General features: G+C 35.2%; 1 protein-coding gene across 16 annotated transcripts in view; it reads left to right on the forward strand.

Annotated features, from left to right (window-relative positions):
• The window catches only part of MGAT4C (MGAT4 family member C), a 1054150-nt gene extending 1044927 nt beyond the window's left edge, over positions 1-9223 (forward strand). For all 16 annotated transcript variants that reach the window (XM_079936312.1, XM_079936310.1, XM_079936302.1 and 13 more), the window contains 2 exons: positions 3160-3307; positions 7136-9223. In XM_079936312.1, coding sequence (XP_079792438.1) covers positions 3160-3307; positions 7136-8277 — 1290 coding nt within the window. In that variant the 3' untranslated portion in view covers positions 8278-9223. The remainder of the gene's footprint in view (positions 1-3159; positions 3308-7135) is intronic.
• The last annotated feature ends 3214 nt before the right edge of the window (positions 9224-12437 follow it).

Consider the following 12437-nt stretch of genomic DNA (forward strand, 5'->3'; position numbering starts at 1 on the left):
TAAAATTGTTCTTCTAAAAATGTTTAATAACCATGAAAAACTGGCCTCCTACTAGGATATAATGCAGTTTCTTTTTAATACTTGTCCCTTTTCAACCCTTTTATCTGTGCTTGTTCAGTTTTCCTAAAATTATCTGACTTGATTTTCTTTCTTGACTCCAAAATATCACAATGCATGCAATTTTCTAAGCAGAGACATTAGCAGGTTGTTCTTTTTCTGTTTTTCATTTTTTCTTTCTTTTTTTTTTTTGCGGTACGCGGGCCTCTCACTGTTGTGGCCTCTCCCGTTGCGGAGCACAGGCTCCGGACACGCAGGCTCAGCGGCCATGGCTCACGGGCCTAGCCGCTCCGCGGCATGCGGGATCTTCCCGGACCGGGGCACGAACCTGTGTCCCCTGCATTGGCAGGCGGACTCTCAACCACTGCGCCACCAGGGAAGCCCCTTTTTCTGTTTTTCTTAAATCAGGGGGAAATAATAGTTATAATTCAGAGAAATTAGATAAACAATTACAGTAGTAAGGTCTCTGGAGTTATTTAGCACATCTATTCTACTCTTCTTGCTAGAAAATCTATCAGTGGCCCCCAAATCTGGGCATGTAACAGTTTAGTGTATTGCTTACATGTTAGGGGCATATGTGCCTTTCAGTGGGAAAGAAAGCCAAGTTCAGTGTAAGAGACAAATAGTATTACAAGGCAAACTAAGTAGAAGAGACACTGCATATCCAATCAACTTAGCCTCTCGGCTGTGAGCATCTTCAAAGTAGCCACCAGGGTATATATTTAGTCTGTAGCTAGTCCATTGAATTGCCTTCCTATCCAGAAAATGATTGTCATAAAGCTTTGTCTTATTACTGAGAAATACACTACAGCATAGTAGCTACAGAAAGAAGGTATCCAGGGAGAGCCCGGCTGTTCAGATAGATGCTTCTGGAAAGCAGCCAACAAGACAGACTCAGGTGAAAGTTGTATGATTTATTTATGCTGAAAAGTGTAAAGAAACCTGTTCTTGAGAATTTAATTAAGTGCTTTCATGTAAGTTTCATTTCATTTTATATTCTGTTATGTCCTTGAAACAGGATGAATGTACTCTGTCTTATCACAGAAAAAGTCTGGATTTTTACGTGTTCACGATATAATTCTTAAAGAGATATTCAGTATCCTGTTAGAATGTGATATCACATAAGACCAGAATGGTAAAATCAATTCAGTGTTGTGACTACTGTGATTTTTATAGATATTTCTTCTATACCCTATTGACTGTGTACACCATTACATTACTATTAAAGTAGCTGATGCAGAACTGAGTCTCTGGTTACCTTTTAGAAATCCTAAACTTGTTCATTTTAAAACTTGCATGATGTTTTTTAGGTTTTCAGAAATACAAAGATGAAAATACTTATGTGCAATGAATTTAAAATAATCAGAATTCAATGGATATTCAATGAGTACATTTATAAGAAAACTAGCTTCCTAAGTTTAATATCATGTATTTTGAAACTCTATAATTTTACAGATGGCAAATACATTATAAATCAGACTAAAGTATTTTTTCTTTGTCTAAATCATCAAGTCAATTTAAAATATAGAAATACAGTATTAAAGAGCAACTATAGGGTCATAAACATAATTGAATATACAGAAGAGATATTCAGAATGAATCTTCATTTATCAAGGACCAGGTTGATAGCTCTTCCCAGTCAGGGTTCACTACTCTCAATTTTTATTCTAAGACAATTTCAGCCCTGCCATAGATTTAAAAGTTTGAGGTAGTCAACTTTTCCATTTATATTTAAATTTGACACAAAGTAGTGAATGTTCCAGTTGAGGTAAAGTTTGTATTTGAATCCTTTCTAATATTTTAGAACAAGGTTTAATTGATTAAAGTTTTATTGACCACAGCCAAAAACATGAGGACCAAGTTTATTTAATGCATTCACTTTCTCTGTAGTTTTAATGGCATGCCCATGCCTGACCTGCCATTCTTATACTGAACAGTAGAAATATCCATATAACTCACACAGCACAATAGACACTTTGCCAAAAAAGAAACGTTTCTTCCTAATTAGTTGCCCTAATATTCTACCAGTGGTACTAAACCATATACAAAAGCCAAGCAAGTCATTTTGCTAGTAATGTATAACCAATAGAGGCTTGATCAATGGTGATTAGATAATCAAAATCTACAACTGAACTTATATTAAAGAGAGATAAAACAAAGCAATTACTGATTGACAGGATATTTTTAAAGCTGAATATGAACGTTTTCTTGAATATAAACCATCCTGAAGATTGAATGACATAATTCCAGTATCAGATCGATAATGAGGGTCTTAAATAAAAAAGGACCAAACTTCACCTCCGTCGGAATACTCCCCCTCCCCCTCTACACCCACAAGAAAACATCATGGAAAAGACTAGTATAAGGTCTAAAGACATTTCCTTGAAGACTTTGTACAAATGTATCCTAATTGAGTTATCTTGAAGACATTTGAAAAAAATACTACCATGTCACAAGGACCATGTCTGTCCATTCTCAACAGCCTTCAATTATAGTGGCCACATAAGTGACTGACTAAAATTTTTTGATTAATAATTTATCCAGACTCCAACTGTTATGTTCACTGCTGCATCCTCCTAATCATTCCTAAAATTTCAAAATCATAGAAATAATGTGTGGTCTTTTATTTGAAAGGGCTTGAAGAAGAGTAAATAGTTTAATATGACTGAAATATGGGGAATCTAGTGAAAATTAGCTTTACATGAAACTGTAAAAGAGATTACTGTCAAGTTTTAAGATCCTTAAATTATTGTGAAGAATTTGAATTTTAACATGAAGGCAGTGAGAGTTTCAAATAGAGATTTTTTTTATTATTATCAAGAGAATGTTTTATTATTATCAAGAGAATGCCACTATTGATGTATGCTGTAGAAAAGCAATTGTAAGCATAGTATAAAAAGTGGAATATAACTGGAACAGAGACTCTAGGTAGGAATTCAGGGTAAAGATAATTATCTACAGCTTGTGGTGCCAGTAACTGAGATTTATATAATACCCATATTATGTATCAGACCCATATATTTATTGTGTAAGGAGAAAGTTTATTTAATCCATGACCATCTATTATTTATTTGTTTTCTCTGCCTTCTTCTTGGCATTCAGGAAGGAGACAAACAACTTGTAAGGGAAACATCTACACATCAACTGAATCCAGAACGCTATGTGCATACTTTCAAAGATTTATCTAATTTTTCAGGAGCCATCAATGTCACCTATCGCTTCTTAGCTGTCATGCCTTTACAAAGAAAGCGTAAGTATCCTTAGACTTTTAAAATCAAGAACAATAAAATATTTTGTTTTAAAATGATAACTTTCTTCATTTGTATAACAATAAAAGTTTATGGGTTTTACTAATATAAAATATTCTTTGGGAAATAGTTCAGTGTTTCTTCACAAATTGCAATTATTCACCGATCCAATTCCATTAATAACAACAAAAAAATTAAATGCCTAATTGTGACATGAACTTTTTAACAGTTTGCTATAGTACCATGTAGAGAGACTAGGAAAAATCAATTAACTTAACATTTTTAAAGTTAGCTTTTAAAAATAATTATGCCTGGGCTACCCTGGTGGCGCAGTGGTTGAGAGTCCGCCTGCCGATGCAGGGGACACGGGTTCGTGCCCCGGTCCAGGAAGATCCCACATGCCGCGGAGCGGCTAGGCCCGTGAGCCATGGCCGCTGAGCCTGCACGTCCGGAGCCTGTGCTCTACAACGGGAGAGGCCACAACAGTGAGAGGCCCGCGTACCCCCAAAAAAACCCAAATTATTCCCATAGTAATACAGTTTCAAACATTGGTTTGTTTTTTATTACATGCCACCAGCTTGAAGTAGTGAAAGTCATTATATTTGTTTCCTAAGATACCATAACAAATATCACAAACTAGGTGGTTTAAAACAACAGAAATTTATTCTCTCTTGTTTCTGGAAGCCAGAAGTCTGAAACCAAGGTGCTGGCAGCACCACATTCCGTGTAGGGGGGAATCCTTCCTTGCCTCTTTCAGTTTCTGGTCGCTCTTGGCATTCCTTAGTTTGTGGCAACAAAACTGCAATCACTGCCACTATCTTCACATGGCCTTCGTCCCTTTGTCTCTCTTGTCTCTCTGTGTCCTCTCCTATTTTTATAAGGACACTAGTCATTGAATTTAGGGCGTAATCTGAATCCGATACGATTTCATCTCGAGATCCTCAACTAATTACATCTTCAAAGACTATTTCCAAATGAGGTCACAGTCTGAAGTTCCAAGTAGACATGAAATTTTGGAGGAAACTATTCAATCCACTATAGACACTTTGGATCCAAGAAGTAACATACTACATTTCATGGATTTCAAGACATTATAGATTACAGAAAGTGTCATGATCTAATTGATGTACCACTAAGAAAGTATAAGCATTATCAGTTTTAAGTTGTAAGATGCCATCAGTTGTGATATACAACCTGATTTTAAAATATATCTGTGTGAAAAATATGAGTTTTAGAATACGTGATACACCATGATATCATGAACTTCTTAGTAGATCGTGTGGAGACCACAAAAATTGAGTTCCCTGTTAAGAAGTGTTTATGCAAATGAGTTTGTGATCAGCAGGTTGAGGAAATTGTAACAATTCAGCTTTCTTTAGATCTTTCTTTCTTCCATTTCAAATGTCTACTGCTCTCACACACTACTTACTAGGTATTACACCTTGCACGAGTTTCCTCATCTCACTGTGACTTAGTTTCCTTATCTATAAAACAGGAATGTTGATAAGTGCAAAGCTATCTCAAAAGACTGTTTTGAATATTCAAGATGCATATTACATGTAAAATACTCAGACTTCTGCCTTTTATGTAGAAAGTATTCTATAAGTATTGGCTGTTATTGAGTATTAATGAGGGCTGGTGTCTTGAGTTAAATTGTAACAGATAACATGTTAGCTTTTCAGTAGAAGACAGGATCGTAAGCCCAGGTATTTCAATGAAACATGTAAATTTCTACCTCTCTAATAGACTAGTAAAAAAGATTTTTCTTGGAAGGGACTTTTTCAGTATCACGCAAATCAAATCATGTAGGTATCTGTCTTGAAACAGTGATCTTGGTGAATATAAACATTTCCCTATTTTCCAAATGGTGGCTCTGAAATTTTATTCAGTTCTGAGTCATGGTGAGAATGAGAGCTTTAAAAAGTGAAAACATTTTAATTAGAAGACATCTAACGCTTCTCAGAGGTGAACTGCCATTTCACAGGGTTTTATTTTATTCTCTAAAAATATCTAATTTCTAATTTTAGGTTTCAAATATCTGAATAAAAATTTCACCAGACAAAATTACTACAAAATGTGTTTTACAATAAAGAAATCAGTTGAAATATCTGTTAAGGTCTTTGTTAAGGTCTTTGGTCCATTAACAGATATTTTATCAAAGAATATACACAGATGTCAGAAAAACATATTCAAAAATGTTCTACATCATGTATCATCAGGGAAGTACAAATTAAAACAATCAGATAGCACTAAACACCTTTTAGAATGAACAAAGTGCAAAACATTGATAACACCAAATGCTGGCAAGGATGTGGAGCAACATGAAATCTCCTCTGTTGTTGGTGCGAATGCAAAATGGTACAGCCCCTTTGGAAGAGAGTTTGGCAGTTTCTTCCAAAACTAGACATACCCTTATGACATGATCTAGCAAGCACATCCCTTGTTATTTACCCAAAGGAGTTGAAAACTTATGTCACACAAAAACCTGCACATGGATGTTTATAGCAGTTTTATTCACAATTGTAAAAACTTGGAAGCAGCCAAGATGTCCTTCAGTAGATAAATGGATAAGAAAGCTGTGGTACATCCAGACAATGTCTGGTAGGAGCACAACCACGCCTGATGGTTCAGTCTTATAGTTGATGACAAAACCCATTAAAACCGAGATGGAAAATCTAGACACCTATAGTTACAGGATGAGAGTGAACCTGGTGAGTTCTATAGTAAATTGGAGAAAACATGGCCTGTCTTGAGGATATAACTTTACCTGGCCCAAGATAAATGTTGCTTTCTATATTGAAGACACAGTGTTACCAGATATTTTGAATTTTTAGTAAAAGTTGGCCTTAAGGATTATTTTTTAAAATATCCTAAAGCTTTAAGTGTTGGCAGCTAAAAAAAAAAGAAATCAGTAATATTTATGTCTTAGAACAATACATCATACGTTTAAGCAATAATGCAGGTTTTCAAAAATAGCTTATGATATTGTTTTCATTCTAATTAACATACTAGATAAATTTCAAAATAAAATTGTGAAGTCCAGTTATGAATTATTCTGGTACAAGATAATCACAGTGATTAAAGAAAGATGCAAATATATGGCATGTTTTCTATGAAAAACTTAAAGGTGATTAAAAGAATGAGTGACCCTTAATTTTCTTTTTCATCATTTGAAACTAGTTTGTCATTCTTAACTGGATGAATTCCTATCTCATTTTGCAAGTTTTTTTTTTTTGAAAAAAAACAGTGTCAATGTTATTTAAATATCTATCTTCTCTAATGGGCATATATAAGAATATTAAGCTGCAGAACACTTTAAACCATATATCTTATTTCATAAACAAATGTTTAAGCAATAGAGCTCATACATCATTGTGCTTAAGGTGCAGTTTTTCCATGGAAAATATCAATTATATATAAAGTACTATAACCTTTATATATTTAGCATAAGTCTTTAATGACAAAATGTTCTATATATAATCATTCACTTAGATTTACTTAATAGAGTAGCAGGCTTAAAGAGAAAAGAACTTTTATCTTTTTTTATGTTATTCAAAACCTAATTTCAGGGCTTCCCTGGTGGCGCAGTGGTTGAGAGTCCGCCTGCTGATGCAGGGGACACGGGTTCGTGCCCCGGTCCGGGAAGATCCCATGTGCCGCGGAGCGGCTGGGCCCGTGAGCCATGGCCGCTGGGCCTGCGCGTCTGGAGCCTGTGCTCCGCAACGGGAGAGACTACAGCAGTGAAAGGCGCGCATACCGCAAAAAAAGAAAAAAAAAAAAACACCTAATTTCACATTTAATTTGTCTTCCTTCTGAATTCTTTTGTTCAGGATTTCTTACAATTGGACTTTCATCAGTGAGACGAAAAAAAGGAAATTATTTACTTGAGACAATCAAGTCAATTTTTGAGCAATCCAGCTACGAAGAGTTGAAGGAAATTTCAGTGGTGGTTCATCTAGCTGACTTTAATTCATCCTGGCGTGAGGTCATGTTACAGGATATTACACAGAAATTTGCCCACCATATTATTGCAGGAAGATTAATGGTTATACATGCTCCAGAGGAATATTACCCAATCCTGAGTGGCCTTAAAAGAAATTACAATGATCCAGAAGACAGAGTGAGATTTCGTTCCAAGCAAAATGTAGATTATGCTTTTTTGCTTAATTTTTGTGCCAATATTTCAGACTATTATGTAATGCTTGAAGATGATGTTCGCTGTTCAAAAAATTTCTTTACTGCCATCAAGAAAGTCATTACATCCCTAGTAGGAACTTACTGGGTAACCCTTGAATTCTCTAAGCTTGGCTATATTGGAAAACTTTATCATTCTCATGATCTCCCACGTTTGGCGCACTTTTTATTAATGTTTTATCAAGAAATGCCTTGTGATTGGCTACTAACTCATTTCCGCGGTCTATTGGCTCAGAAAAATGTGATTCGTTTTAAACCATCTCTCTTTCAGCACATGGGTTATTACTCATCATATAAAGGAACCGAGAATAAGCTGAAGGATGATGATTTTGAAGAGGAGCCATTTGATATCCCAGATAACCCTCCTGCAAGTCTATATACCAACATGAGTGTTTTTGAAAATTATGATGCAAGCAAGGCTTATAGTAGTGTTGATGAATACTTTTGGGGAAAATCACCGTCAACAGGAGATGTCTTTGTAATTATATTTGAAAATCCAATTGTAATCAAAAGAATTAAAGTGAATACTGGAACAGAAGATCGACAAAATGACATTTTGCATCATGGAGCCCTAGATGTTGGGGGAGATATTAGATATTTTAAACAAAATAGACAATGTGTTACTTACATAAGACTAGGGGAATTCAAAAATGGAAACTTTGAAGTATCTGATGTAAATCAAAAAATTCCATTTGATATACATTGTATGAGGATATATGTTACCAAAACACAAAAGGAATGGCTGATTATTAGGAGTATTAGCATATGGACTTCTTAGCCAATTAAATCAATATGTCCAGTTACTGAAGCAGGTCTTCCTGTTTCCTTTTTGGCTACCTTCCTCTTTTGCTCCCTTTATCCTCTGGAGGGAAAACAATGGATCAGATGTTCAAAAACTCATTTTGGCAGTTTTGATTTACACATAGTCAGCATACTTTTACTCTAATACACACATTTAACTTCTGAAGTTGAGTATCAGTTCACAGTTAATGCTACTTTTGTTTATATTTTAATGTTATCATATTACTTTCAAAATTTCATCTGAATGTCAAAAAGTGACATGAAGGATTTCAAATGAGAAAACGTAGTTTGTTGGATGGTGAATCTTGAAAACTAGTTGCCACTGTATGCACTTAGTTAAGAAGTGACTTCATTATATCATCAGATAATTTTATTAAGCATCTCTGTGACTATGCAGTTGGTTAGAATGATAATTTTTTTTTCTTGTAAACTTAGGTTTCCATAGACTTCTGTACATCTACAATGAATACCTCCTTATAGAAGTGATGTCTTTACAACAGAATTTTGTGTGTAGGTGGGGTGATGGAAAGAAAAAAAAAAGACTTAAAAAATATCTTCCCCTGACTATATAAATGGGGACATTGTTCAATGTATAAAAACTTGAACACCTATTGTCAATAAATTTTCTGTGGGAAGCAGTCTTTTTCTAGTTTCCCTTTTGCAAAGAAGAAGTTATGCTCAATATTTTCAGGTTCCATTGGGTACCTGCATTTAATAGAAGAAATTAAAGAAGGCTTATAGTTATTCCATTCTTAATGAACATTTTCAGTATATGCAGAAAATTTTTGAAATTGATTTTATATGTTTTGTATTAAAATTCATATGATTGAAACCATTGTGATTTATCATATACTTTTTTGGAGTTCAAATGGACATCTTATGAAGGACAGAAGTAAGAAACAGAAATCAGTCACTTCTTCTACACACAGAGCTAGTTGACAGCAAAGCTGGAATGAGAGATCGGATGTTCTGATATCCAGACAATGTTCTTTCCCTTATGTAGAGATTAGTCTTCACATAATTTATGCTTTTGGTTCTCTGTTACGTGAGTCTCAGGTAATAAGTTATTCTATCGGAAATAGCTTGTATAATTCTTCTGTAAGTCATGTTATCATTCTGTAAAATAATCCTAAAGTGTGCTAAATGATGCTCTTGTGGTATATGCACCCAAATGGTAAGCAAACTTGTCAAAATTTTACCGTGAGGGACTTGACAATAGTATCCATACCATGGGTCCATTAAAGCAATTCAGGACACCTTAGTGCATCCTAAAATCATTGTTTTTTCAGAATGTCCTGAGCTTGTCTCATCCTTTTATTTTTTGACAAACAGCAAAGGTGAAGGGGTTTATTATGAAGAGAAATAAAGAGTACTTCATGGATGTTTATGGAAAGACTCAAATATACTATTATATAGACAAATATATACATATATATATACAGAGAGAGAGAGAGAGAGAGAGAGAAAGAGAGAGAGAGAGAGCGCGCACAAGAGAGAGAGATATTAGACTTGGGATAATGAGAAGGAATAGGAATTCCTCTTGTTCTTGCTTCCACCCTGAAACAAAATCCTTAGGACTCACTGGTATGATACAGTCCAAAAAAAGAATGGAAAGTATTTTATTAATTCTATTCAAATCAATTAAATTAGAAACTCAGACTTAAAAATTGGGAAATATTTTCTTTTATTGATACAATAGCTACTGTGTATTTTCTTTGCACCCAGTTGCTATAGTGTTAGAGAAAACAATGAACCTATAAGTATTAATATTCTGTGGCACATCTAAGTCTTAAAGTCCAAAGAAAAGATGAATACTGCCACTAAACTAAACTAATGGTAATAACTTTTGCTTTCATTTGGAGGATGCTTGCCAGACACTTAAAAATATTCTGTTTTGGGCTTCCCTGGTGGTGCAGTGGTTGAGAGTCTGCCTGCTGATGCAGGGGACACGGGTTCGTGCCCCGGTCCGGGAAGATCCCACATGCCGCGGAGTGGCTAGGCCCGTGAGCCATGGCCACTGAGCCTGTGTGTCCGGAGCCTGTGCTCCGCAACGGGAGAGGCCACAACAGTGAGAGGCCCACGTACCGCAAAAAAAATATTCTGTTTTCTTGGCTTTTCTCACCCTCTTTTATTAACTGGCTAATCATATATATAGTATTCTATGCATACCTCAGAAATCAGAAGAAACTTTTCTGCACTTTCAATGATAAAAGGTACACAATAAAGACATATAATACCAAGACCTAGGTAGACTCCATGAGGTGAGTTGTAAGCTTTTACATATTCTTCTGGGAACGTTTCCAAAGACCAGCCATTGACATCGACTTCTGGAAAATGCTTCAAGAAAGATTACTTAAGATAACAGTGAAATTGGATGTTTGCTGGAGAATTGCAAATGCTAATGTGAACCAAAGGGATCACATTTCATCTTAAATTTGATCTTTTCATTACTAAAACTGGGTTTGAGCTGATCAATCAACTAAGACTGTCTCTATGTTTTCTTTACAGGTTGACTGTGGGTCAACTTTCTAAGAAAAGACTTTGACAAAGAAAGCTTCTCCATTATGGATCAGGGGGACAAATAACCTTTCTCTTTAAAAAAAAAACCTGACCAAACATTCTTTATCTTTACATGGTTCAATGCTGTATATCCTATATTTTAAAATTCTGAATAAGGCTCTAATAATCTTGTCTCAGAAACACAAAGCAAAAAAGACAGGTTTAATTATATTCTGTTATTAAGAATTATGTGAGGGCTTCCCTGGTGGCACAGTGGTTGAGAGTTCGCCTGCCGATGCAGGGGACATGGGTTCGTGTCCTGGTCTGGGAAGATCCCACATGCCGCGGAGTGGCTGGGCCTGTGAGCCATGGCCGCTGAGCCTGCGCGTCCGGAGCCTGTGCTCTGCAACGGGAGAGGCCATAACAGTGAGAGGCCCACGTACCGCAAAAAAAAAAAAAAAAAAAAAAAAAAAGAATTATGTGAGATCTCTGTCTTTGCAATAATTTAAAAAATACATATATTAAATTCTTTGTTATGAGTACCCATTGAAAAAGACTGGAATGTGACATGAATAGCTGAGTTATTTAATTGCTATGAAAATAAGACGCTGACAGATTTCAAGCACAAAATATGGTATGACCGTAAATAACTTCTCTATTTTTATACTTTAAACTGACTGAAAGATTACACTTAAAATTCTTCTTAAGGGAGCCCTTTCAGCATTTATGGACATCAAAGAAAAGCACCTTGGAAAAGCACAATACAAGTTTGGAAAATAAACATTTTCGGAAAATACACATTTTAGCGGCAATAACAAGTGTGGATATAAAACAAGTACATAAAACTTGTTAATGCAAGCACTTTTACATTCTCATTGAAAAACTATAACCTTGTGCAATTTATAAAGTATTTTCCAGTTATAAAAATATAATCTGGAAACCAATGTGTCATTTAGAACTATTTCTGTCATACAGCTACACTCATGACATTGGAACATTCCATTTCTTACTGAGCCAGTATTCTTGGGGAATTTTTATAACGCTATCATAGAAAAACTGGCTGTACAATAATGGTGTATAAATGAAACAAACATATATGAAATATATGATATGGCAGAGAAAGCACTTGCTCTTCTAGATGTCTGTACGGCACATTTCACTCAATATTTGCCAGTTTGCAGCATGTCCTTTAGAACATTGCTCCCAGGATTAACACTGAAAACACTGCTCTCAATCTCCTCTAGCAGTTGAAGATGAAAATGTAATTCTCTTCTTTGGCCTCGTCAATATATCCATTAACGCAACACATTTTTTATCACCATACTACTGACTAATAGAACCCACACTCAAACTTTATATTACATGATCTACTGATAAAACATGATTTGCCATTTTGTACATGTTCAATTGATTCTTTGAAGATTTCTTCTAAAGTTTAATATTAATTTCAAAAGAATTTCATTTTGTTTCTTCTGACTCACGATCCCACACTTTCCAGTTCTTGATTCTGTCATTCAGTGTTTTAACATAGCCTCCCAAATTTGTGTTACCATAATTTAATATGTATGTCTTTTGTCTTCATAGGAGATACAATGGAAGAGTCATGCAGACCTGAGTTTGAAACCCAGATCTACAGTA

The sequence above is a fragment of the Stenella coeruleoalba genome (assembly GCF_951394435.1).
Source record: "Stenella coeruleoalba genome assembly, chromosome: 11".
NCBI classification, from domain to species: Eukaryota; Metazoa; Chordata; class Mammalia; order Artiodactyla; family Delphinidae; genus Stenella; species Stenella coeruleoalba.